This window comes from Fringilla coelebs (assembly GCF_963513975.1).
Source record: "Fringilla coelebs genome assembly, chromosome: 26".
In the NCBI taxonomy this organism is placed as follows: domain Eukaryota; kingdom Metazoa; phylum Chordata; class Aves; order Passeriformes; family Fringillidae; genus Fringilla; species Fringilla coelebs.
In genome coordinates, this window is record NC_140052.1 from 3,903,364 (window position 1) to 3,928,976 (window position 25,613).

The 25,613-nt window shown below is 50.3% G+C and overlaps 1 protein-coding gene across 1 annotated transcript in view; it reads left to right on the plus strand.

Moving 5' to 3' along the window:
* The window catches only part of LOXL2 (lysyl oxidase like 2), a gene marked incomplete at both ends in the record, with an annotated part of 60,385 nt that overhangs the window by 20,401 nt on the left and 14,371 nt on the right, over positions 1-25,613 (plus strand). Inside the window, 5 exon segments of the mRNA XM_084221734.1 lie at positions 2,579-2,790; positions 8,544-8,760; positions 15,858-16,041; positions 22,091-22,242; positions 23,264-23,431. Coding sequence (XP_084077860.1) covers positions 2,579-2,790; positions 8,544-8,760; positions 15,858-16,041; positions 22,091-22,242; positions 23,264-23,431 — 933 coding nt within the window.

A 25,613-nucleotide genomic window follows, 5' to 3' on the forward strand; every position in this document is an offset into this window, starting at 1 on the left:
AACAGCGCTCGGAATGGAAGTGACAAAGCAGATTTGTTATAGAGCTGCTTACAAAATAAATTAGAACTTTTTTTTTTAATGAGAAAAAGAATCTTTTTCCAGAGGATGGATCTACACAAGGTGGAAAGGTTTGTCTCATAAAACCTGAGAAAGGTTTGGGTTGGAAGGAGCTTAGAAATCAGCTCGTTCCACCCCCTGCCCTGGCAGGGACAGCTCCCCCTGCCCCAGGGGCTCCAGCCTGGCCTTGGGCACTGCCAGGGATCCAGGGGCAGCCCCAGCTCCCTGGGAATTCCATCCCAGCCCCTCACAGGGGAGAATTTATCCCAAATATCCATCTAACCCTGCCCTCTGCAGGTATGCATCTCTGTTTTCCTGCCACCCCTCTGCCTCCCTGCCCTGTCCCTCCCTCAGCACCTCCTCCTTTCTGCCCTGCCTGACCACAGCAGGTCGGTTGTTGGGATAATATCCCAATATTCCCAGATGGAACGGGTCTGGGCTCGTCCAGCTCTCGCTGCTCGGCCAGAGGCAGCTGCTGTGGTGTTTCACCACAGAGATCCCTCTGGCTGGCTGGTGCTGCAGCTGGACACTGAGAACAAGTCCAGGCTGGTAGGAACTCAGGTTTACCTCTGGTGAAAGTCCTTAGGCTAGGTGAAGAGAAAAGGAGAGGATTCTACCGCAGGGTTTAATCCAGAGCTTTATTCCAGGGTCTCTGAATCTTGGTAACAGCTACAGTAGAATCCCCCCGCATGGTCCCAGCTCCTTTTAAGCCCAGGTCCACGGTCCCAGGTCCTTTTAAGCCCAGGTCCATGGTCTCTAGGTCCCTTCAAGCCCAGGTCCATGGTCCCAGGTCCTTTTAAGCCCAGGGGGAGGGGGAAGGGAGAGGATAGGCGAGGCACCAACCAGGTGGGAGAGGGCGAGTCTCAGGGGACAATGACACTCAGACAGGCCAATGGCCCAGGGCTCAGAAGCATCTTTGGAACTTCTGCCAATCTCACCACGCCCTTGCTGGGATGTTAAGCTTGATGGACATCACTTAGGACGAGAAAGGGGAGGAGAACAGAGAAGGTATTGCTACCTGGGAAAGGTTTGAGGAGTCTGAAACAGGAGATTGCAGCACACTACAACAGTTGGTGACCCCACCTGGGATTTCCAAAGCCCATTGCCCCACAATCATTCCAGCACCATTCCTGTTTGTTCTCCCCCCTCAGAACTGACCATGATTGGGCTGTGACCCCACCTGGAAGCTCACAGCCCATTTCCCTCCAATCTGCCACCAACACATTTATTTCATGGAAATCCTTTCGCTAGGATTTTCCTCCTGAGAAGCTGAGAGGCCTCAGAAATGCAATGTAAACAATATAACCATCTGATGGCTGTGGAATGTGCTCTGGAGGTCGCTCACCAGCAGCTGCATCCTTGATTGGTTGCACGAGAATTGTTTTTAATTAATGGCCAATGACAGCCAGCTGTACCCGACTCTCTGGTCAGTCACAAGATTTTATCATTCATTCCTTTCTAGGTTTCTGATGCCCCCTTGCTCTTTCTTTAGTATAGTTTTAGTATAGCAGATCATTTGCTTTTCATATAATATATATCATAAAATAATAAATCAGCCTTTTGAACTTTATTGCAATATTTACCAATATTGTAGACAGGATGTGGCTTGGCTTGTCTGGCCTTGGTGCTGAACCAAACAGCAGCACTGGGGTGTTTCACCCCAGGGACACTTTTGGCCATGGCTGGGTGGTGTTTCACCCCAGGGACACTTCTGGCCATGGCTGGGTGGTGTTTCACCCCAGGGACACTTCTGGCCATGGCTGGGTGGTGTTTCACCCCAGGGACACTTTTGGCCATGGCTGGGTGGTGTTTCACCCCAGGGACACTTTTGGCCATGGCTGGGTGGTGTTTCACCCCACGGACACTTTTGGCCATGGCTGGGTGGTGTTTCACCCCAGGGACACTTTGGGCTGGCTGGGTGCTGCCCTGGGCACGTGGGCACCAGTCCAGGCGTGCAGGAGCTCTGGTGGTGCTGGGATGGAGCCTCCCCCCATAGCAGGGGCCGCTCCTCAGGGTTCCCTCTGTGGAGAAGCTTTGGGGCCATGGGGAAGGAAAGGAGTGGGTTCTGCTGGAGGGTTTGGATCCAGAGCTTTATTCTGGCCCACAGCCTCTGAACCCACAGCAGCTCCAGCAGAACTCCTGAGCCCGTGGCTGCTGCTCCTTTAACCCCGGGAGAGGGCAGGGAAGGGGCAGGGAGCCACCAGCCAGGGACAGGAGGGGAGGGCTCAAGGGACAGAGGACACCTGGATGGCCCAGTGCCCCCGGGGGTAGAGGGCATCCTTTGAATCTGCCAATCACTTCTGGAATGCCAGGACTGACAGACAGTGCTGGGAGGGGAATGGAGAGGGGACTGACACACCTGGGGGGGAACCTTCAGGGAGGGACCCGAGGTTCTGGGGTAAACCCTGAAATCACAACACACCAAAACAGGAGTCAGGATTCTCATCCCTTCCCTCATCCTGGGTCCCTCAAACCCCACCACACCCACCCAGCACCATCCCCGTTTATTTTCCACCCCCAGAACATGAACATCCAGGTGGAGGACATCCGCATCCGCGCCATCCTGGCCACCTACCGCAAGCGGGTCCCCGTCACCGAGGGCTACGTGGAGGTGAAGGACGAGGGCGCCTGGAAGCAGATCTGCGACAAGCACTGGACCATGAAGAACTCCCGGGTGGTCTGCGGCATGTTCGGCTTCCCCAGCGAGAGGAAATACAACACCAACGTCTACAGGTGAGGGCAGGGCTGGCTGGAACAGTGGGGTCCTGTTCCCCAGTCCCGGGGGCACCCGGGGCCCTGGGGGAGGAAAAGCTCCGGCTGCCCCATTCCTGCAGGTGGGATTTTCCATTTGTGTGGATGTTTGGAGTGTCCAGCGTTTCCTGGTGCAGGCAGGGGAGGCCTTTGATCCCCACCCATGGGATGCAGGGCTTGGTGAGTATCAGTGCTTGACAGGGCCTGGAATGGGAGATGGGACACTTGGCGAAAAAAAATATCTGTATTTTGTGATACCAGCTCGAGGATGAACATTTCTTCCAACAGGGATGGGCTCTGTGTGGTGGGCAGGGAAGGGCAGGGATGAGACCAAATTGCTCCATCCATCCTCTGCCAAACTGATAAACCCATCAGCTATGAGAAAATCATGGAATGGTTTGGGTTGGAAGGGATTTACAGCCCATCCAGTCCCACTCCTGTCATGGCAGGGACACCTTCCACGAGACCAGTTTGCTCCAGCCTGGCCTTGGACACTGCCAGGGATCCAGGGGCAGCCACAGCTTCTCTGGGAATTCCATCCCAGCCCCTCCCCGCCCTCCCAGGCAGGAATTCCTTCTCCCCATCCCAGCTCACCTTGCCCTCCGTCAGTCTGAAGCCCCTCCCTGTGTCCTGTCATTCCATGATGTGAAGTCTCCAACTGCTCACCCCATCCCTGTGCAGAAATCCAGGGGTGGGATCACTTCTGGATGTGCTGGAAGCTCCAAAAAGCCACCTTGGAATGAAACGAGCCTTTTTGTGCTTCCCTGTGCCCAGGTTCCTCCCTCCCACCCCAAGTGCAATTCCTGTCTGTGCATCCCAGAAGGTGCTGGGAAAAGGGTTCTCTGTCACCTCAGGGCTGCTTTTCCTCCCTAGATTTGCAGACTCCTTTCAAATGAAGGAAGAAAGCAGTGATTTATAGAGAGAACATTGTGTTTTCCAGAGCTGCAAGAGGAAAGGTTTAGGCTGCATTTCCCGTTCCTTGGGAGCCAGGAGCTCTGGACTTTTTTGTTGCCATTGCTCCTGTTTGCTTTTTGTCACCAAGCCTCATCCCAGACCGGGCTCTTCCCACACTGTTCTCTAGGAAAACCACCCTGGAGCAGATGGAAAAGAGTTTAAGTGCAATTCTGTCTGGTTCCTTTGCTGCTCCGTGTTCTGGGGAGTGGGGAGGCTCCAGGGGAGGGCTGAAGCCCCAGGCAGGAGCCATGGTTTTCCTGCTGCTCCTTCTGGCCTGTGGAATTGCTGTTTCTGAACATTCCCCCTGGATCAGCCTGGCCACACTCCGTTTCTTTCATTAGCGAGGTCCTGATCTGCTGGAGAGGTCCTTGGCTTGGAAGAGCCCAAATACAGAGAAAAAATCAGGAATAAAGAACCCACTGGAATGCAGCCTGCAGGATTCCCAGGGAGATGAGCAGGGTTGCCCTGGACAGCAGTTTCAGGAGGGTTGGCTTCCACCAGTGCAGCACATTTCCCTCAAGCCCATCCGAGATTCCCATCCCCTGCAGGAGCAGGGAATAAATCACCTCCAGACAGACAAAGTAGATTTTTCCTGCTTCCACTTGTGGCCTGTCCAAGAAAAGCATTAACTGCAGCATCTGGAGCCATCTGCCTCGAATAAAAGGCTGCTCAGGAGCTGTCCTGTCTCTGGGACACATGGAAATGGAAAGACTGACAGAAGGCTGTTCAGCAGCAACTCAGCACTGCTGAAAATCCCACTGAACTGAGCTGCAATTAGGAACATGAAGTGCTCCCAAACCCCAGCCCAGGAGATCTCTGCTGCTGAAGAGCCTCAGTGCCCCAACACCTCCCTCCCTTTCCTTGTTTTCAGCCTTGCTGGGCTCCAGCACCCACAAATATTTTGGAAAACACGCCAAACATTATCCCAGGTTGGAAAAAATATGGCATTTTATTGGATGGGAGAGGCTTGTAAAGCCTTGGCAGCTGCACAGTTTTGTTTGTCAGCAGAGTTTAAAAGCTGAATTCTTCCTTGGGCCGCTTCCCTCTGCGTTATGGGCGGAGGCACCGAGTCCAGCTGGGGAAAGCTCCCAGTTCTGGGCTGGGAATGACCTTGGATGTGTGGTCAAGGCACTGGGATGATGCCCAGGGGCACCTTCTCACCTGGGCCAGAGGATGCTCGTCCCACATGGTTGGTTTTGGAGAGGGAAAAGCTCACCCTGGAGCTCTGTCCAGGCCGGCTGTTTGTCTGTCCCTGCCCAGACAAGGGTGAGATGGGTTCGCTCCCCGGGCTCCAAAGGACCAGGCTGGACTCTCAGGTTCGCTCTTCAAGGTTGTTTATTATTTGTTTATCATTTCTTATCTACAAAGTTTTCTCTCTGCCCAGCTGGGGTCTGCCCAGCCAGGCAGCCAAAGGCACTCTGACCACCCACGGGGCAGTCGTGTCTTTTTATAACAAAGACTACCTAAATCTTATTTACCTTTTGTCCCCAATACTTATCATTTTTATTACCTTTACCAAGAACCTATCAAAATTATCTGTGTCACACAGAAAATGGAAGACATGAAGAAGGAGGAAGAGCCATGTGGCAGGCCCCAACTCCCTCCACCTTGTTTTTCCAACCGCCCTGTACCAAAATCTTAAAATCTGTGTTTTGCCCTGTAATTGTGCTATTTCTATATCCTTTAAACCCCAGTGATTCTCATATCCCCACATACAGGTGGTACATCTCTTGTAGGGTCAAAGTCGAGCCACCAGGTACTTTTGGCAACATCCCAGGGCTCCCGAGCCCCCCAAGGGTTCTCTGGGTGGCTCTGGGCATCAGGAGAGGTGTGCTGAGTTCCCACAGAGCTAAACCCCCTCTCCCTGTGAACATGAAGCTGCAGAAAAGTCCTTCCTCCTTTAATTTGAGAATCCCCCTCTCCCTGGAGCAGATCCTTCCCCACTCCTCCTCCACAGCCAGGAGAAAAGCTGGGATCAGATTTCTGCTGCCCCTTCCCACATCCCCCCCGTCCCACTGCCCCCAGCTCTGCTCCTGCTCAGGGCTGGGAGGTGAAATGATTTGCAGATGGATCTTGCTCAAAAGAAAACAAGTGAGTTCATGGTTGTCCCGCTGCCAGGGGTTTATTCCTGACTGCAACTCGGCCTCTGGAGCTGACAGCACAATTTATGTTCGGAAATGAAACAAATCTGAAGTTGAGTCCCTGCTCTTGTTCACTCCTCACAGTGGCTTTTATATAGGAACTGCTGTAACTCCTCCTCCCAGTTCCTGCTCTGGCTGGGAGAGCAGAATTTAATGCATTTTGCTGATGGAGAGAGGAGAAGTTTGGGATCAGTGGGACAGACCTGCTGCCTTTTTGAAGGCTTTGTGACCTGACAAAGAAATGGCTCCAGGATCACAGAGCTGCTCCCAGCTGAACCAGTCTGCTCACCCAACACAAACCCAGCAGAGGAGCTGAGCTCCTCACCTCAGTATTTGCAGTAGGAACCCTCCTGGGGTTTTTTCCCTGGAAAATCCCGGATCTGAAGGGTTTTGGCGGGCCTGGCTTCCCTCCCTCCTCCCTGAGGCTGAAGGCAGAACCTTGATAAGCTCAGGAATTTCCCCAGGGTTGAAACCCCTGCTGACAGCCCCGAGGAGGAGCTCCCCAGCCTCTGCTCTGTGGGATTTGGGTGAATTTCCCTGGAGTTTGTGTGCAATGATTGTTCCCTGCTCCCCAAATCGTGGAATCCTGGAATATCCTGAGTGCTCCTTAGCCAACCCTTGATCTTCGTTTCAAGCTTTTCTGGGATGAAAATCCCTCTCTCCTCACCAGTAGAAATGGTTTGAATTCCAGCTTGACCTGGAATTGGCCGAGCTCTCCCAGCAGGAATGTTCATTCCCACCTCTGACCTGAGCAGCGTCACCCTGGGCTCCCACTGATCCCAGCTGGACCCTTTTGTGTTCAAAACAAAACATCAGCACAGCCCTGAGATTGTGGCTGCAAAGATCAGCTGAATTCTGCTTTTTCAACATGGATTCAGTCTGGGGACACGAGGTGGGGTTTCATTTCTCCCCAGCCTCCCGAGGGCTGTTAATACCATCCAGATGTTGATGCCTCATGAAATTTCCAGGATGAGGTCATTGTTTGCTATTCTAAGGCATCCCCATCCCTGCTTCCCTCAGTCAGGCTGGTTCTTGTCTGCTCTGGAGTTCATGGAGCTCTCTGGACCTGTCTGTGAAGGGGTGAAAATGCTCCCTCAGGTCCTCCCTCCTGTCCTGAGCATGGCTGGGAGGTGGCTGCCTTGCACTGCATCCTCCCTGGGTTTGTTTTTTAAATTTTAACTCTATTGGTGTTTTCCCAGCCCTTTTTCCTCGCTTCAGGGAGTCCCTGGCAGCTCTGCTGTGCTAGAGGTGGGTTCTGACAGCAGAACTTTTCCCCACAGGACAGGCAGGGTCCTGCTGTGTTCCCTGGGATGGATCTCAGCCCTGCTGCATCCTTTTCCAGCCTCATGGGATGCAGCTGCAGCTCGCTCTCCAGCCTGGCTGGATCCATCCCCAGTCCCAGCCCAGGGAGATCGGGTTCCAGGAAGGATTAGTGAGAGGCTGGGAGCCAGGGGAGCCTGGAGAAATGCTGAGCTGGGCAGCAGAGCTCAGGGAGCACAGGGGAGGAAAGTGTCCCCTCAAACATCTAAGTGACCCTGCAAAATCTAAATCCTGAATGGAAAACCTGGGACAGCCTGGACCTGCCCCATGAGCCCCCAGAGCCCTCCAGAAAGGCTCTTTGCCCCTCTCCAGCTGCTCCCCGGGCTCTCTCTGCTGCAGCAAAGCAGAGCTGCTGCTTTTCCTCCCCAAATTCCACCCACCTTGCCGTGCCATTTATCACAGCTAATCCCTGGATCCCAGCTCTGCGTGGCAGGGATTCCTGGAATGAGGAGCAGCACTGGGATCACACAGAGCCACGTGGAGGTCCCAGCAGGGCGTGGGCTCCCCTGAGCCTCCCCTGCTTTTCACTCCTTTCTGAGGCTGACCTGACCCACTTTTCCATTCCTCTCCACTCCTGCAGCCTCCCAGTTAGGATGGAGCTGGATCCCTTCCCTTCCCAGTTTGTCACACGTGCCCCTTCCTCCTCAGGAGTGCCTGGAGCAGCTCCAGGGAGTTTGGGAGTGAGAAGCAGGAGCTGCTGCCAAGCTGCTCTGCTGTGAACAGGGGAATTGCTCGTGCTCGGAAATTGCTCTCAGGTTGTTAACACAGACTCAGAGAAGCTTTGGATTTTTCCCAATCCCAGCTGATAGCTGCTGGGCAGCAAAAGGGGAGTGGAGGGTTTTTTCTGGGGGCTCTCTCAGTTATCTGCACAAATCCTCTTGGTCCATTTGGAATTCCTGATAAATAAGAAATGAAAAGTGGAATAAAATAATCGGACATTTGCAGTCGGAAATACTCAGCTGAGTGGCAGCTCCAGTTCCTCTCATCTGATCCCTGTCCCTGCCTTGGATGGGATCTGCACTCCTGGGAATGAATGTGTCATTTGCTGGAGCTGCACCTTTGATCCCTACCCAGACTTTTTAGCTCTTGCAGGGATTTATTTCCTTTACAGGGGTTGGACTTGAGGATCCTGGAGGTCTTTTCCAAGCTGAATGATTCCGAGTTTTTAAGTGACACCTCAACAGAGCCATGGTGGGGATGAACAGATAACAATCCTGTCCAATCCTCGCTTCATCCTAGGGCATTTTTCCTCCCAAAATTCAGCAAAACCCATTTGTTCACAGCCCCCTAACTTCTCCCCTTCTCCTTAACTCCTTCCAGGATGTTTGCCAGCAGAAGGAAGCAGCACTACTGGCCTTACTCCATGGAGTGCAGCGGGAACGAGGCCCACATTTCCAGCTGCAAGCTGGGCGCGCACCTGGGCACAGGTGGGAACAGCAGCTGCGGCGGCGGGATGCCCGCCGTGGTCAGCTGCGTGCCCGGCCGCGCCTTCGCCCCCAGCAGCCACAGCGGCTTCCGCAAGGCCTTCAGGCAGGAGGTGAGAGGGAGCAGCCCCAAAACGGGCTGGGAAAACCCTAAAAACCGTCTGATCCCACCCCCAGCCGTGGGCAGGGCGCTTTTGTCACGCTGCGCCACCGGGGTTGGGGCAGGAACGGGCGAGAGGCAGGATGGGAGTGAAGGCGAAGAAGGAACTGCGTGGTTTTGTAGAGTGGTGTGATAGATTCTGTTCTCTTGGCTAACGTTATAAATGATCAAATCTGCGGCCAGATTATAAAAGAAAATTAACAAAGATTTATTAGATCAATACCAAAATATAATTTAGAAAAACCCACCCACAGCCAAGGCAGCGTCAGCTCTGGAGTTTGGCGCTGGGTGAACCTGGATCAGACTGACAGAGTGCCAGGGTAGCCTTGGTGGTTCACCCCACAGCCAGCTTATATCCTGTGTATTCTGCCTGGGGCAGAGGTGACAGAATGTCCTTTGTGTCCCTTCACATGTAGAGCTGGATCATACATATACCAAGCCAGTCCAGGTGTCCAGATGGCTGAGCTTCTCCAGAATGGCCTTCTTTCACGTGTAGAGCTGGATCATACAGATACAAACCCAGCCCAGGTGTCCCCATGGCTGTTTGAGCTTCTCCAGAATAGTCTTCTTTCACATGTAGAGATGGATCATAGATACAAAGCCAGCCCAGGTGTCCCCATGGCTAAGCTTCTCCAGAATTGCCTTTTTCCACGTGGACAGCTGGGTCCATATGGATACAAAGTCAGTCCAGGTGTCCCCATGGCTGTCTGAGCTTCTCCAAAATTTCCTTCTTTCACATGGACAGCTAGGACCATATAGATACAAAGCCAGTCCAGGTGTCCCCATGGCTGTCTGAATTTCCTTCTTTCACATGTATAACTGGGTCCATATGGGTACAAAGCCAGTCCAGGTGTCCCCATGGCTGTCTGAATTTCCTTCTTTCACATGTAACTGAGCTGTGCCAGTATTCGAGTTGGTAGATGCAATCTGCTCCAGGTGCAGGTCCTCCCGAAAGGCTCAGGCATTCTTGGGAAGTTGACACTCATGGCCCTTCATTCTGGTCCTGGAAGGCTCCATTCTTATGCTAACGGACTTGATATTATCTCAACATTTTCCGGGAGCTAATTGAATAGCAATGAGACTCTGCTCCCAGCCAGGGTGGTCAAAGACATGAGCTGGATTTTTACAATATTTTATATACACATATATATATAAATAGCATGAATTAACTCTATATATATAACAGCTGACTAACAGAAACATCTTTCTCATGCACTGTCCTCGAGAGGAACAGAAAAATAAGGTAGAAAAACAGCACCTGCAAATTGTTTACAGTCAGCAGGCTATCACAGCTTTCAGCTCCCTAAAATTTCTCACAAGCCGCCGTTTCTCTCTCTCTGTCCCATGGCATCCACAACTTCCTGCTGGGCCTGTTCCAGCCTGGCCTTGGGCGCTTCCAGGGATGAGGCAGCCGTGGCTTCTCTGGGAATTCCATCCCAGGACCTCACCGCTGTTCCAGGGAAGAATTCCCTCCCAACATCTCATCTATCCCTTCCCTCTGGCAGTGGGAAGCCATTCTCCGTGTCCTGTCCCTCCAGGCCTTTCTGCCCAGCAGATTCCCAGAGTTCAGGGCTGTTCCTGCAGCTGAGAGATGTGAAAACAGAATTATGGGATGGTTTGGGTTGGAAGGGACCTCAAAATCCATCCCATTCCACCTCTGCCATGGGCAGGGACACCTCCACGGTCCCAGGGTGCTCCAAGCCCCGTCCAGCCTGGCCTGGGACACTTCCAGGGATGGGGCAGCCAGAGCTTTTCTGGGAATTCCATCCAGCCCCTCACCCTCCTCAGAGGGAGGAATTTCTTCCCAATATCCCACCCAGCTGCCAACTAGAGCAGGAAACCCCTGGGGGTGTCACATTCACCAAATTGTCCCCTCTGCAGTTCCCACCTCCCTGCACCCCCAGCTGAACTCCCACCCTCCCAAATTCCAGGTTCTTTCCTCCATCTCCCACCTCCAAAGGGTGGGAGAGCAGCTCCCAGGGCAGCTGGCTAAGCTGGGACAGAGGAGTGAGGAAATCCCTGGGTCACGTTCCTGCTGGAGCTGCTCTGAGCCAGCTGAACTCGTGCCCAGCTGTGCTGTTCCACAGGCTCTGGAATTCTGCTGGAATTACCCTGTGGAAATCAGCCGGCATTTCCTCTACCTCCGTGTCCTCGGTGAGGAAATGCCCTGGGGGGAGACTGGGAAAACACAAGGAGCTTGGAAAGCTGGATTTGTTTCGTCTAGTGAGGAGGAGACCGCTGAGCAGGGCATAAAAATCCCAGGAGATGCCAAAATGTTGGAAAACAAGGCTGGAATTGGTCGTTCCCAGAGTCAGGGGCTGGGAGAGGACAGCTCAACAAGCAGCAAACGGGGGCTAGGTAGTTGCCAGGGTGTTATAAATAAGAAGCTTGACTAGGCCAATATTCAAGCAACAATCAATTTATTAATTAATTATGGTAAAGTATGAGCAAAACAGCGCTGGGTACAGTGGAGGCAGTTTTCCCTCCAACTGCACACCGATATTTGGGCTTACAGGTATTTATAGGGGTACTCAGAAGCTTTCCCAGCAGTTCCTATTTCTACTTGTTTACATCACAATTCTATACACTATTGTGATTTAGTTTTTCTCAGGATGCATCCCAAAAAGGAGACCCCCAGATGGTGGTGGCAGCCTCCGAGACGTTGGTCCAGTTTCCGCAAGAACAATGACGAATCCCCTCTGGTGAAGTCCAGCTCCCCAGATGTGGGTCCTCCTTGTTATCACAAGGACTATCAGTGATGTTCAGCTCCCCAGATGTGGGTCCTCCTTGTTATCACAGGGGCTATCAGTGATGTCCAGCTCCCCAGATGTGGGTCCTCCTTGTTATCACAAGGACTATCAGTGATGTCCAGCTCCCCAGATGTGGGTCCTCCTTGTTATCACAGGGGCTAGCAGTGATGTCCAGCTCCCCAGATGTGGGTCCCCCTTGTTATCACAAGGATTATCAGTGATGCCCAGCTCCCCAGATGTGGGTCCCCCTTGATATCACAAGGACTATCAGTGAAGTCCAGCTCCCCAGATGTGGGTCCCCCTTGTTATCACAAGGACTATCAGCGATGTCCAGCTCCCCAGATGTGGGTCCTCCTTGTTATCACAAGGATTATCAGTGATGTCCAGCTCCCCAGATGTGGGTCCCCCTTGTTATCACAAGGGCTATCAGTGATGCCCAGCTCCCCAGATGTGGGTCCCCCTTGATATCACAGGGGCTATGTTCAGCTCCCCTTGCTGAAGCTGTAAATCCTAGAGAGGATGTCCCTCTTCCTTTCTCAAGCTGTTTTTCTCAGTTTTGTTAAGGAGTGAGATAAGCACATTTCCTTTCTATACATTCCAAAGCTATAGTTTCAAGGATACAACCAATATTCCAAAATTACACCTAAAAAGGTTACCGTTACAGCACTCTTTAAGGCCTGACAAGCAATGAGCAACATCCTGAATGCTGTAATTCAAATGCTCCTAAATCAATCCAGGTTAATTGCAAACACAGGCCAGGTTCAAAGGCCTTCTTCCATGCTTTACTTTCCTCAGTTATTATTAGAATTTGCAGCCATCCCATGGTCGGTGTGCACACATCACAATCACAAATACACACATTTCCTTTCTGTGCCAGACACCAAACACAGCTTTGTATTTCACAAGGGGAAATTTTCCAGCTGCAGCCTTGGGATGGAGGGGGAATCTCAGAGGCTTCTCATTGGAGAATTTTGTGGATTGTGAAATTGGGAACATTTGGATTTTGTGGCTGTTCCTGGCTGGTTTTAGGGGGGTCTCTGGGCTCTTCCCAATAACGGGAATAGTTATTGGTGGGAATAACGCAATCCCTGCCTGGATCCCAGGCTCTTCCCTGCAGCAGAGCTTGCAGGATTTAGGCCCGGAAGGTGAAAGGTTTTGTAAATCATTGTTAATCTCCCCAGCTGCACACGCTGCCAAGTAATTCCTTAAGCCTTTGTTTGGGCTGTGCATGTCCTTGGTGTGACCCCAGCCTGGAGAAAAAGCTCCAGGCACGATCCCAGTCGGAAAAGCAAAGGATTTTTGGTGCTCCCAGACCTAAAGCTTTGCTCTCACCACCTCAAGGCAGCTCTCAGGTGCAGCAGGAATTGGCAGCTCCCTACTTGGCACTGGAGAGAGCAATGGGTGATTAACAGACAACAACTAAATATTATAAACCCAGAAACGAGAGGAACTGGAGCTGCCACTCAGCTGGGCATTTCTGACTGCAAATGTCAGATTTTTTTATTCCACTTTTCATTTATTATTTATTTTTTTTGTTCTTATTTATTATATATTGTTTATATATTATTATTGGTCAGAACTGAGCACTCAGGCAGGTTTTATAGGGCTTGAACTCAGTGTTGGTGCTGGATTAAGCCAGGGCTGGAGGTGTGAACAGCAAATAAAGCTCTTTAGGGCAGCCAGGGGTGAGAGCTGGGCACTGGTGGGCTCAGGGCCATTCCCAACCCTCCTGCAAGGCTCCCAAGGAACACAAGAAATGGGAGGGGAAAAGGTTCCTAAATCCAAGCACCAGCAGAGAAACTGGGATGGGGTTTTTTATTCTCTGCCCACATGTGAGGTGTGAGAAACAAATCCATGCTCGCCAAAATCTTTGCAGATGAAAATCTCCTTTCATCCTGCACTTCCAGGCATTGGAATTCTGTGATGGATTTTCCAAGGTGTCTCAAGAGATTCTGTGATCATTTTTAGGCCCAGATTTCCATAAATAACCCCTGCAAAGGATGGCAGTGACTCCACTGTTGCTTTTTTTCCAGCCTGGAAAGGAAACTGGAGACAATTTCAGTAAGGGGGAATATAAAAGAGGATCTTTATTTGAATGCTTCAGGAGCAGTTATGGAAAGATGTCCACAAAACACCCCCACCAGGATGAGTACACATATTTATAAATAGTGCATATTTATGGGGTTTAGGAAATCAGCATAATTGATAAAAAGCACTCATTAAGAGGGCATTAATTGATGCTGCAATTTCCCCCCTTCTCTGGAGTGTTCCCTTCAGCACTGGCTGTGTTTTATCCATAAAATTGTACCTCAAGAGTTGTTCTGGGCCTTGGTTCCCAGGAAAAACCAGGGTAGGACTGGGGCCCTGCACCTCCCAGGGCTTGGAGCTCTGGAATTTGTTTTGTCTTTCTGCCTGGGGAAAGGCCATGGGAAAGTACTGGGAAAAGTAACTGCTGATACAATGGGCTAGAGAGCTCCAAATCTGTGTGTGAAGAATACAGAGAACATAGAAAAGAAAAATAAAAGTGTCAAAAGTGAGGCTTACTTTCCTGGTAAAATTTAAAAAGTTTAATAAAAAGACAGTAGGAGGCAGAAATAAAGCAAAGGGTTAAAAACCGTTGGGTGTTTGGTGTTTAGTTGAGAGTCTAGTGTTATCTTTGGAGATAATTTTTAAATATTTAAAAAATTATATTGTCATGTATAATATAATTTTTATATTATATTGTATATTCATAGACTTGTATATTCATAGACTTGCTGTATATTCATAGACTTGTTGCATATTCATAGATTTTTATGTATATTCATATTTTCTATTACCTAGTTTACATATTCTAGGAACTGTTTTGCATGGCCCCTCCTTGGGTTTGTTTTTTAGAGCGTGTGTGTTTCTTGGCTGTGGGTTTGGTTTGGTTTTTTTGTTACTTTTAGTTTGGGCTTTGGTCTGTGTTTTCTTTAGCTGCTGATGGTTGGTGTATCGATGGTAGGGTGTTCACTAAATGTTCACTGGATGTTATCTGGACTGAACAGACAGTTCACTCATCACTGTGCCAGCCACTACTGCTGTACTACTCCAAGTTTTTGTTAATTCACAGAATTCACAGAACCAGAATCACAGAATTCACTGAATCACAGAATTCACTGAATCACAGAATCACAGAATCACAGAATCACAGAATTCACAGAATTCACGGAAATCACAGAATCAGAATCACAGAATTCACTGAATTCCCACAATCTCTGGGCTGGAAGAGACCTCCAAGATCATCCAGTCCAACCCAGCCCCAACACCTCAACTCTACCCAGTGCCACATCCAGGCTTGGTTAAACACCCCCAGGGATGGGGACTCCACCACATTCCCGGGAAGAACATTCCAGAACTTTATCACTGTTTTCATTAAAAACTTTTTTCTAAAATCCAACCTGTGTTTCCCTTCACACAGCTGGGAAACACACCCAATTTACAAGTGATCACAGAGCCCTTTTAGCTATACAAGTATTGAATACCCCAAATGCAAATGCATATTCATGACTTTGGTACATCCCATTCCCAATATGGATAATTGATCTAGTACCAATATCCAAAAACTCCCACACAGTTTAAAGTTACAAAGGGCATGTTTGTTGTGGGGTAATTCCCAAACACACCCAGTGTACAGGAGATCACAAGTACTGAATACCCAAAATACAAATATTCATGACTTTGGCACATCCCATTCCCTTCTTTGTAAGGTAATTAGTTCAAAAGCCATTAGGCATGAGTAGTTTGTCCCTCAAAATGGGTCGGTGGTCTTTTTCATGGGGAGGGGTCCCAAAATGAGGAATTAAATGAAGTCTTCTTCATTCTGACTTTTCTCCCTTTTCAATGCAAATATGGCAAATGAACCTTTGGTAGAACTCCCATTCCCTGTCCTCAGTTGGCTTCAGAACAGAAGATGCCCACAATTGTCTTGTGTTCTGAGAGCTGTTTATCAGTTTCTATATTCTTCATTATAAACCCAGCTAACCAAACGTGGTGCTGACAAGAAATAAATTATTAGTTAACTACTAACTCTTAATTTCATCAAGGCCTACTCATTTATTTTGATTAACTCCAATAAAGCTTATCTCTATCTCTTATCTCAGCTCCTCTAAAATCTCTCAATTCCTTCAAGTTTATGTCTCAGTGTTGAGGCTGGGTTGGACTCGATGACCTTGAAGATCTCTTCCACCCCAGAGATTCTGTGAATTCTGTGAATTCTGCATTTATAAGAAAGGCAAAAGCCAAAGGGCATCACCACTGCTGTGTCTGTGTCTTGCAGCAGCCCCTGGTGAGGCTGAAAGGAGGAGCCAACACGGGGGAAGGCCGCGTGGAGGTGCTGAAGAACGGCGAGTGGGGCACGGTGTGCGACGACAACTGGAACCTGGTGTCGGCCAGCGTGGTGTGCCGGGAGCTGGGCTTTGGCAGCGCCAAGGAGGCCATCACGGGGGCCAGGCTGGGCCAAGGTGAGTGCCACCACAGCTCCTGGGAGCGCTGGGCTCGGGAGAGTTCATCCCCAAACAGCTGGCACCAAATTCATCCCCAAACACCTGGCAGCAATTCATCCCCAAACACCTGGCACCAAATTCATCCCCAAACGCCAAATTCATCCCCAAACTCCAGACACCAAATTCATCCCCAGACACCTGGCAGCAAATTCATCCCCCAACACCAGACACCAAATTCATCCCCCAACACCAAATTCATCCCCAAACACCAAATTCATCCCCAAACACCTGACACCAAATTCATCCCCAAACTCCAGACACCAAATTCGTCCCTAAACACCAAATTCATCCCCAAACACCAAATTCATCCCCAAACACCTGACACCAAATTCATCCCCAAGCACCACACATCAAATTCATCCCCCAACATCTGACAATAAATTCATCCCCAAACTCCAGACACCAAATTCATCCCCAAACACTAAATTCATCTCCAAACTCCTGACACCAAATTCATCCCCAAACACCACATTTATCCCCAAACACCACACATCAAATTCATCCCCAAACACCAAATTCATCCTCAAACACCAAATTCATCCCCAAACTCCAGACACCAAATTCATTCGCAAACACAAAATTTATCCCCAAACACCTGATACCAAATTCATCCCCAAACACCAAATTCATCCCCAAACACCTGACACCAAATTCATCCCCAAATTCCAGACACCAAATTCATCCCCAGGCACTTGACATGAAATTCGTCCCCCAACACCAAATTCATCCCCAAACACCAAATTTCATCCCCAAGCACCAGAGGTTTATGTCCAAAAAGGAGACAGAGGAGTCCTGGTACTTTATTCAAATAAAGGGAGAGGCCATGGGGTGTCTCAAATCTTTGGAGGATGCAGACTCCTTTTAATCCTAATCTCCCTCTCTCATTTCCCATTGGCTGAGGTACTGGAGAGGTGCAGAATTCCCACATCACCTAATCCAGCCCCCCTTCTAATGTATTCCCCCTCTGCCTTTTCCTTGTGTCCATCAGTGGAATTCCCATGGAATTTATGGTTCCTCCCATTGTTTCTTTCACCTCTCAGTGCCCAGTTTTATTTAGCAGCAGACCCACAGCTTGTTTGTGAAGACAAATCCCTCAATCCTTTCACTGCCCTGAATTAAGGAATGTTCCACCCCCAGGAACATCCCATAACTCAGGGCATGGCAGATTTTCATCGGGATGTTCAATTTGAGGACCAGGAATTTCTTCCCTAACCTTAATAAGTCTCTTGGGGCCAGACTGGAATTCTGTGATTTAAAAAGATTCCCTAAAAAAAGCCTGGGGATGATGAGTTTGACCTTTTGCTTCGGCAGCTGCTCCTGAGCAAAAGGTCAAACTCAGCATCCCAGTAATTAATTCTCAACAACTCGTCATTGTTCCAGTAATTAATTCTTAATTATCTCATCTGCTGCTCTGAAATTCCCTTTGAGGTCTCCAGAACCACACCATGATGTAATGCATTACTAGAAGGTTCCTGGCAAAAAATAAGTCCTGGAGTCAGACTTCAAATGCTCCAATTTAAGAGCAGGACAGTAATTTAGCTCATTATAAATAGAAGGGCATTTGAACAGCTCAGAGCCAGGTCTGGGTTTGGATTTCCTGTCTTGGGGAGTTGGTTTAAATCCCAAAAAGTGGTCAAAGGTGAACTGAAACCACCTGGTGATTCCCACACCCTGTTCCCTGGGTGGAAATCCAAAAAAAAAAAAAAAAATACACCAAACCCTTGTTTGGAGAGTAAAAAAATTAAAAATTAAAAATCAAAACATTTAAACCAAACCCTTGTTGTGAAAATAACCAACAAAAAACCAAAAAAACCCAGCAGACAGTATGACCTTGCAGGAATAACAAAAAAAAAGACACCAAACCCTTGGGGGAATAACTAAAAAAATATTACAGCAAGCTCTTGTTGAATAATCACAAAAAAAACCAAAGACACCAAATCCTTGTTGTGAGAGTAACAAAAAAAAATTACACCAAATCTTTGTTGTGAGAATAAGGGAATGGGGGAAAATTTGACAATAAAGGAATGGGGGGAAATTTGAGACTAAAGGAATGGGGGAAATTCCTTCAGCTTAGAGAAGGGGAGAGAAGGAAAAAACACATGGGTGTCCTGAGTGTGGGAAGCTTTAAAACTTGACCAAATCCACTGGATCTGCCAAAAACCCTCTTTGTGGCGGGCTGGAATTTGCTGATGTGTTTAAGGGGATGTAGGAAAGAGCTTCATCATCCCGGGGCTGCCACGTGAGGGAGGAGAACGTGGAACGGGCTGTTCCTGCTGGCTCCCACAGCCTGCAATCTCCCTCTGCCTTCCCACACGCTTCCCTTTCCATTTTCTGTTTCTTTCCCTTCTGCTCATCCTCTTGGGCTGGGTGATGTACCCCCAGCAGCCAGAGGGTCATGTTTTGGTTGGAAAAGAGGATTTTTCTGGCCCTGGATGCACAGGGAGCTCTCCAAGCTCCCCGCTCCATGTCCCTGTTTACACTTCACTCCGTTCCAGCTGCATCCCAGGGAATTTGGGTTCTCTGAGGGCGCTTTGAAGGAGCAGCCTCTCCGTGGATGTGGGAGGTTGGATTTCACAGGCTAAATCAGCTCCCAGTGGCTGAACTGGGAGTCCCAGTTCACAGAATTCACAGAATGACAGAATTCACAGAATTCACAGAATCACAGAATTATTGCTACTGTGATGGTGATCGCAGGGATCCCAGGATGAGGGAAGAGATGAGAACCTTAACTCCATGTTTCAGAAGGCTTGATTTGTTATTTTATGATATATATTATATTAAAAACTGTACTAAAAGAATAGAAGGAAGGATTTCATCAGAGGGCTAGCAAGGAAAGGAAAGAATGACAATAGAATCCTGTGACTGACCAGAGAGTCTGAGACAGCTGGACTGGGACTGGCCATTAATTAGAAACAACCCCATGAGACCAATCCCAGCTCTACCTGTTGCATCCCACAGCAGCAGACAATCATTGTTCACATTTTGTTCCTGAGCCCTCTCAGCGTCTCAGGAAGAAAAATCCCAAAGAAAGGATTTTTTCATAAAACATGTGGGTGACAGCTACCTCTAGGGTGGTTAGTAAGAGGAGGAGTGACAAGGTCAGGAGTGAACCTGCTGGTGTTGTGGAGAAGAGTCGGTAGAGCAATGAGACTCTTAATCTCAGGGTCGTGGGTTCGAGCCCCACGTTGGGCGCCACCTGCAATAATCCGTGGGTTCCTGAGCTTTATGTGAGTCCAAATCCGGCTCGCTTGGACTCCAGCCCACACGGACTTGCACAGACAAAAGTAAAAGATGAGAAGCGCTCTTCTCCACATGGGGACGAGTGTCCTGTTCATGGGCTGGGGACAGGACACTGCTGGTGTTGTGAAGAAGAGTCAATAGAGCATGAGACTCTTAATCTCAGGGTCGTGGGTTCGAGCCTCACGTGGGGCGCCACCTGCAATAATCCGTGGGTTTCCTGGGCTTTATGTGAGTCCAAACCCGGCTGGCTCAGACTCCAGCCCACACGGACTCGCACAGACAAAGTAAAAGACGAGAAGCGCTCTTCTCCACATGGGGACGAGTGTCCTGTTCATTGGCTGGGGACAGGACACTGCTGATGACGGCGACACCCAGGTAGAAAAGAGGGCGTGGCACCCTCGCAGTGCAGTTTGATATCCAAGGGGAAGGGGCGGGGACAGGTACCCAGGGGACAGACCACCAGGTGTGTATAACAGGGGGGTGTGTGAGGGAGAGACCATGTGATAGGGGAGGGGGAAAACCCTCCCCATGTGCAATACGACAGAAAAGAGGGCTGGTGTGGCTGTGGAGATGAACTGGATGAGGAGGGGGCCTGCTGTGAGACTGGCTGCTAGGTGCATGCCTGGGGCTGGTGGGTGGATGAGTTGGTTGTTGTGGCTGTCAGGCACACGTCTGGGGCTGGTGGGTGGATGAGTTGGTTGTTGTGGCTGTCAGGCACACACCTGGGGCTATGGGGTGGATGAGTTGGTTGTTGTGGCTGCTAGGTGCACACCTGGGGCTATGGGGTGGATGAGTAGGTTGTTGTTTCCATTAGGATTAGGGTGGGGATTAGTGAGGTTGGGGCGCCTTCTTGGGAGAGACCTTCCAGACCATCGAGTCCAACCCAGCCCCAACAGCTCAACTCACCTCTGGCACCCAGTGCCACGTCCAGGCTTTGTTGAACACACCCAGGGATGGTGACTGCACAACCTCCTGGGCAGAACATTCCAGAAATTTATCACTCTTTCCATAAAAAACTTTTTCCTAATATCCAACCTGTATTTCCCTTCGCACAGCTCGAGGCTGTGTGCTCTGGTTCTGCCAGTGCTGCCTGGAGAAAGAGAAAGTCAAGACAAAGTGGGAGAGCAGTGCCTGAGCCAGAGGAGGATTTACCCACCTTTCATGGGCCCAGATTAAACAACAGACCCTTATTTCCTGAACAGGAGGAGACCCTGAGCCCAGAGCTCATGGATGTGGTATTTTCAGAGATCCCTGTCGAAGGGAGGAATGATGAATCTGACTCCACGTTTTTAGAAGGCTAATTTATTATTTTATGAGCTGTATTATATATTAAAGAATATTATACTAAACTATACTAAAGAATAGAGAAAGGACACAGACAGAAGGCTAAAAGATAACAATGAAAACTCGTGACTCCTTCCAGAGTCCCAACACAGCCTGACTGTGATTGGTCATTAAGTAAAAACAATTCCCATGTTGGATAAACAATCTACAACCACAATCCAAAGCAGCAAAACACAGGAGAAGCAAATGACATAATTATTTTTTTGTTGTTTTTTTGGGTTTTTTTAACATGGAATTAAACTCCAAGGAGGAGGTGAAGGCAAATGTTGGATGGACAGGACAGGCTAATCCTGGCGTTTTTAAGTGCAATGGCATGAGAGGAAATACAATTTTCCTCACATTTCAACATTTGGCTCCATTTCTGTGCCCTCACGTGCCATAATTTCCCCAAGAAGAGCAGCCCTGCCAGGGTTCTCTGGCTCAGAGAGGCCCTGTCCTTGTCCTTTGTCATCTTTGTCATCCCACTGGAATGGCCCTGCCAGGCTGGGAATGTTGGCCTGGCTCCCTCCTGCATTCCTGGGGCTTCTCCTTCCAGTCCTGGTCAAGGCTTTCCTCCCCCTCAGCCCTTTGGTGGCTGCAGAACGACCGGGAAGTGCTGCCAGCTCCAGATGGGAACCACAAACAGGATTTTAATGAGAGAGAGGCAATAAAAGGACAAGATTCCCATTCCCAGCAGCCTCCCCCAGGAATGTCCTCCCACCCTGACCAGCTGTGCGGTGAAGGGTGGACACAGGGCTGGCCAAACCCCATTAATAAATTGTGGGGTGAAATTAAACCCAACACGCTCACATCTCTGCCTTGTTGCTCTTCCTAACCAGTTTTGGAAGCAGGAGCTGAGTTTTGCAGGAGGATCCTTCCCTTCCACGCTTTTCTGATGGAAATTCCAATTTACTGCTGCTGCTCATCCTGGGAAGACTCAAATTATTCCTTTTTTCAGCCAGCACCTCGAGCCCATTCCCTGCAGCTGTTCTCTGCTGTTTCCCTCAGTGCTGGAATCCTCGACCTGCCCCAGATTTCTTTTCCTGCCTCCTCATCCACCCTGTGGATGTTTTATTCACAGCCAACGTGTCAGTGCCCCAGTTCTCTGTCAGGAATGTCAGGCCTTGACTGGAAGCAGATTCCAGCACAACGACCCAGCCAAAAGGTCACAATTTGTGAATCCCTACAGCTCAAGTTTGTAGATTATGAAACAGTGGAAACTTGGTTTTTCCTGGGATTCTTGCATGCTTGAGTCTCAGAGAATACTGGAAACATTTTAACGGCGAAATTATAACAATAATTTCACAGATTTTTGGTTTATTTTTACAAAAAATCAGCAGATTTTTTTCCAAGTTTGGAATGCTGGAGGTCACTGTGGTGTTCACAGCCTGCTGGGGTATTCCCTCACCACACAAAAGGACATTTTCCCAATTTTGTCCCCAAGGAATGGGTCCCATCCACCTGAACGAGATCGACTGCACGGGCTTTGAGAAGTCGGTCACGGACTGCAAGTTCAACACCGAGTCCCAGGGCTGCAACCACGAGGAGGATGCTGCTGTGAGGTGCAATGTGCCAGCCATGGGCTTCCAGAACCAGGTGAGGAGCTGAGGGATGCGGGTGGGAGGGAATCTTGGGCGGGAATTTTGGGCAGGAATCATTTCACCCGGGCCGTGAGTATTTAATTCAGGTTTTACCTAGAAAAGGAGGGGAAATGAGGATGAGTGTCCCATTTTATGTGGGTTTTGAGCTCTTCTGGACTTGTCTCAGAGTCCTGAAAATGAGGTTGGAAGGGGCTTGGAGCAACCTGGGATGGTGGAAGGGCCCTGCCCGTGGCAGGAGGTGGCACTGGATGGTTTTTAACCCAATTTTCAACCTTTTCCAACACAACCATTCCATGATTCTGTGCTAACCTCATGAACCAGACACAGACTCCTCTGAGTTCTCCTTCCAAAGGGCTGAAGGAGCAGGGAAGGGAAGCTTTCCCAGGGAATCCCTGCAGCTGCTCCAACCCACTGAACTGCTGGGCTTGGCTGGAGCATCCCCTGCCAAACTGGTGGAAGAGCTGAACTCCCTGAGCTCAGGCCCAGAGCAGACTCCCAGTGAGCTCCATCCCTGGATGCTTTCCCAGTGCCTTTCCCTTGGGGAGCCCCTCCTGATCCCACACAAACATGGGACACGGTGCTGCACAGCCAGAGTGCCCTGAGTCATTTTTCCTGTGAAAGATTTGGGAATGTGTTCATCTTTTCCTGCCTCCTCATCCACCCTGTGGATGTTTTATCCACAGCCAACGTGTCAATGTCCCAGTTCTATGTCAGGAAGGTCAGGCCCTGACTGGAAGCAGATTCAGGCACAAAGACCCAGCCAGAAGGTCACAATTTGTGAATCCCTACAGGTCAATCCCCACAGCTCTCCTTTCTGCCAGTCAGAATGGGAGGGAAATTCCTCACCAGGCTTTCTCCCCATCTGAGTTAAAGATTTCTGCTGTGCAGCACCCAGGTCATTCCCAGCTGGGGACATCTAATGATCCCAAAATTTTGGGGGAATAAAACCTCCTTCCCCAGCTGCTGCCCTATCCTGTGGAAGTTTGCTGTGGATTGAGGGGTTCTCTGTCCTGCAGCTTCGCCTGAGCGGGGGCCGCAACCCCTACGAGGGGCGGGTGGAGGTGCTGGCCGAGCGCAACGGGACCCTGAGGTGGGGCACGGTCTGCAGCCACAACTGGGGCACCGTGGAGGCCATGGTGGTGTGCCGGCAGCTGGGGCTGGGCTTCGCCAGCCACGCCTTCCAGGTGAGCCCTGTCCCACCCTAACTCCAACCCCAACCCTACCATTAACCATAACCCTAAATATAGACCTAACACTAACCCTAACCTTAACCCTGATCCCAACACAAATGGCTTTGTCAGCCACGCCTTCCAGGTGAGCCCTGTCCTACCCTAACAACAACCCTAACCCTAAAACTTAACCCTAACCCTAAACCTTCACACTAAGCCTGAACCTAACACTAACCCTAACCTTAACCCTAACATTAACCCTAATACTAACCCTAATGGCTTTGCCAGCAATGCCTTCCAGGTGATCCCTGTCCCACCCTAACCACAACCCTAACCCTAACCCTAAACCTAACCCCAAATTTAACACTAACCTTAACCCTAACCCTAAACCTAAACCTAACCCTAACCTTAATCCTAACCTTAACCCTCATCCTAACCCTAATGGCTTCACCAGCCACGCCTTCCAGGTGAGCCCTAACCCTAACCTTAACCCTAATGTTAACCCTAACCTTACCTAACCCTAACCCTAACCAAGCCCCTACCGGGGCTCACATCTGACTGGGTGGGTTGGGGGTGCTGGAGGAGGAGGAGGAGGAAGGGTCATTCCAAAAGGAGCTCCAAGAGTTATTGGAATATTCCCAATATAGATGGAGGGGATGTGCCCGGGCTTGTCTGGCCTTGGTGCTGAACCAAAAACAGCAGCACGGTGGTGTTTCACCCCAGGGACGCTTTTGGCCATGGCTGGGTGGTGTTTCACCCCAGGGACACTTTTGGCCATGGCTGGGTGGTGTTTCACCCCAGGGACACCTTTGGCCATGGCTGGGTGGTGTTTCACCCCACAGACACTTTTGGCCATGGCTGGGTGGTGTTTCACCCCAGGGACACTTTTGGCCATGGCTGGGTGGTGTTTCACCCCAGGGACACTTTGGGCTGGCTGGGTGCTGCCCTGGGCACGTGGGCACAAGTCCAGGCGTGCAGGAGCTCTGCTGGGGCTGGGATGGAGCTTCCTCCCGTGCAGGGGCCGCTCCTCAGGGTTCCCTCTGTGGAGAAGCTTTGGGGCCATGGGGAAGGAAAGGAGTGGGTTCTGCTGGAGGGTTTGGATCCAGAGCTTTATTCTGGCCCACAGCCCTCTGGAGGACAGAAAGTGAGGGAACTTCATCAGGAACTGGAATGATGGGATAAGGGGGAATGGCTTCCTACTGCCAGAGGGCAGGGTTGGATGGAACACTGGGAATAAATTCTGCCCTGGGGCTGTGGTGAGGTCCTGGGATGGAATTCCCAGAGGAGCTGTGGTTGTCCCATCCCTGGAAGTATCCAAGGCCAGCTTGGAGAAACCTAGGACAGTGGAAGGTGTCCCTGCCTGGGTGGACTGGATGAGTTTTAAGATTTTTAAGGATTTGGTGATAAAACTTTCTGCTTCCCTGAGTTCTCTGTTGTTTTCTCACAGCTCAGGTTTCCTGACATTCACCAATCCCTACTTGGGCTGGTGGCTGCATGCAGGCTCTTGTCCCTCCCTGAAATGCAGAGATCAGGTTCAAACTGGTGTCAGGTCTCCTGAAAAATTGGGATTTTGCTCCTGGAGTTGCTCCAGCGCTGCCCTGAGCAGTGGGGCTGGATGCAGCTCCATGAATTGTTGGCATTCCCTTCTCTCCTGCACCAAACCCTCCCTGCTTCTGCATGGACAGAATGACACCTCAGTCCTGCCCCACCCCTGGGATGGCCAGGCTGGACAGGGCTTGGAGCAAGCTGGGCTGGTGGAAAGTGTCCCTGCCCATGGGATGAGCAATCCAAACCATCCCATGACCTCTGCCACCCGGGCTCATGGACAGATCCCAACCATTCTCCGTGGCCAGGGCGGGATCTGCAGGTCCTCAGGGGGCACTCAGGGCTTGGACACCCAGCAGGAAGGAGGCTGGAGCTGCCCAGGGGCTGCTGGAGCCATTCCCTGCTCCAGCTGCTTCCTCCAGCTGATTTCCCTGCAGCAAACCCCGGGAGCTGAGGCTCTCCACATCCCTGAGCGTGGCCTTTCCCACTGCCTGGCTCTGTTGACACAGCCCTGGGAGTCCAGCGAGGAAAAGGCATTTTTTCCCTGAGCTGAAGCTGCTGGAATTTGGAACAGAAAAGGCTCTTATGCTGCCCCAGCTCCAGCAGCATAAAGCCCCAGTGTGCAGAACAGGGCAGCCCTGTGTGCTCCCAG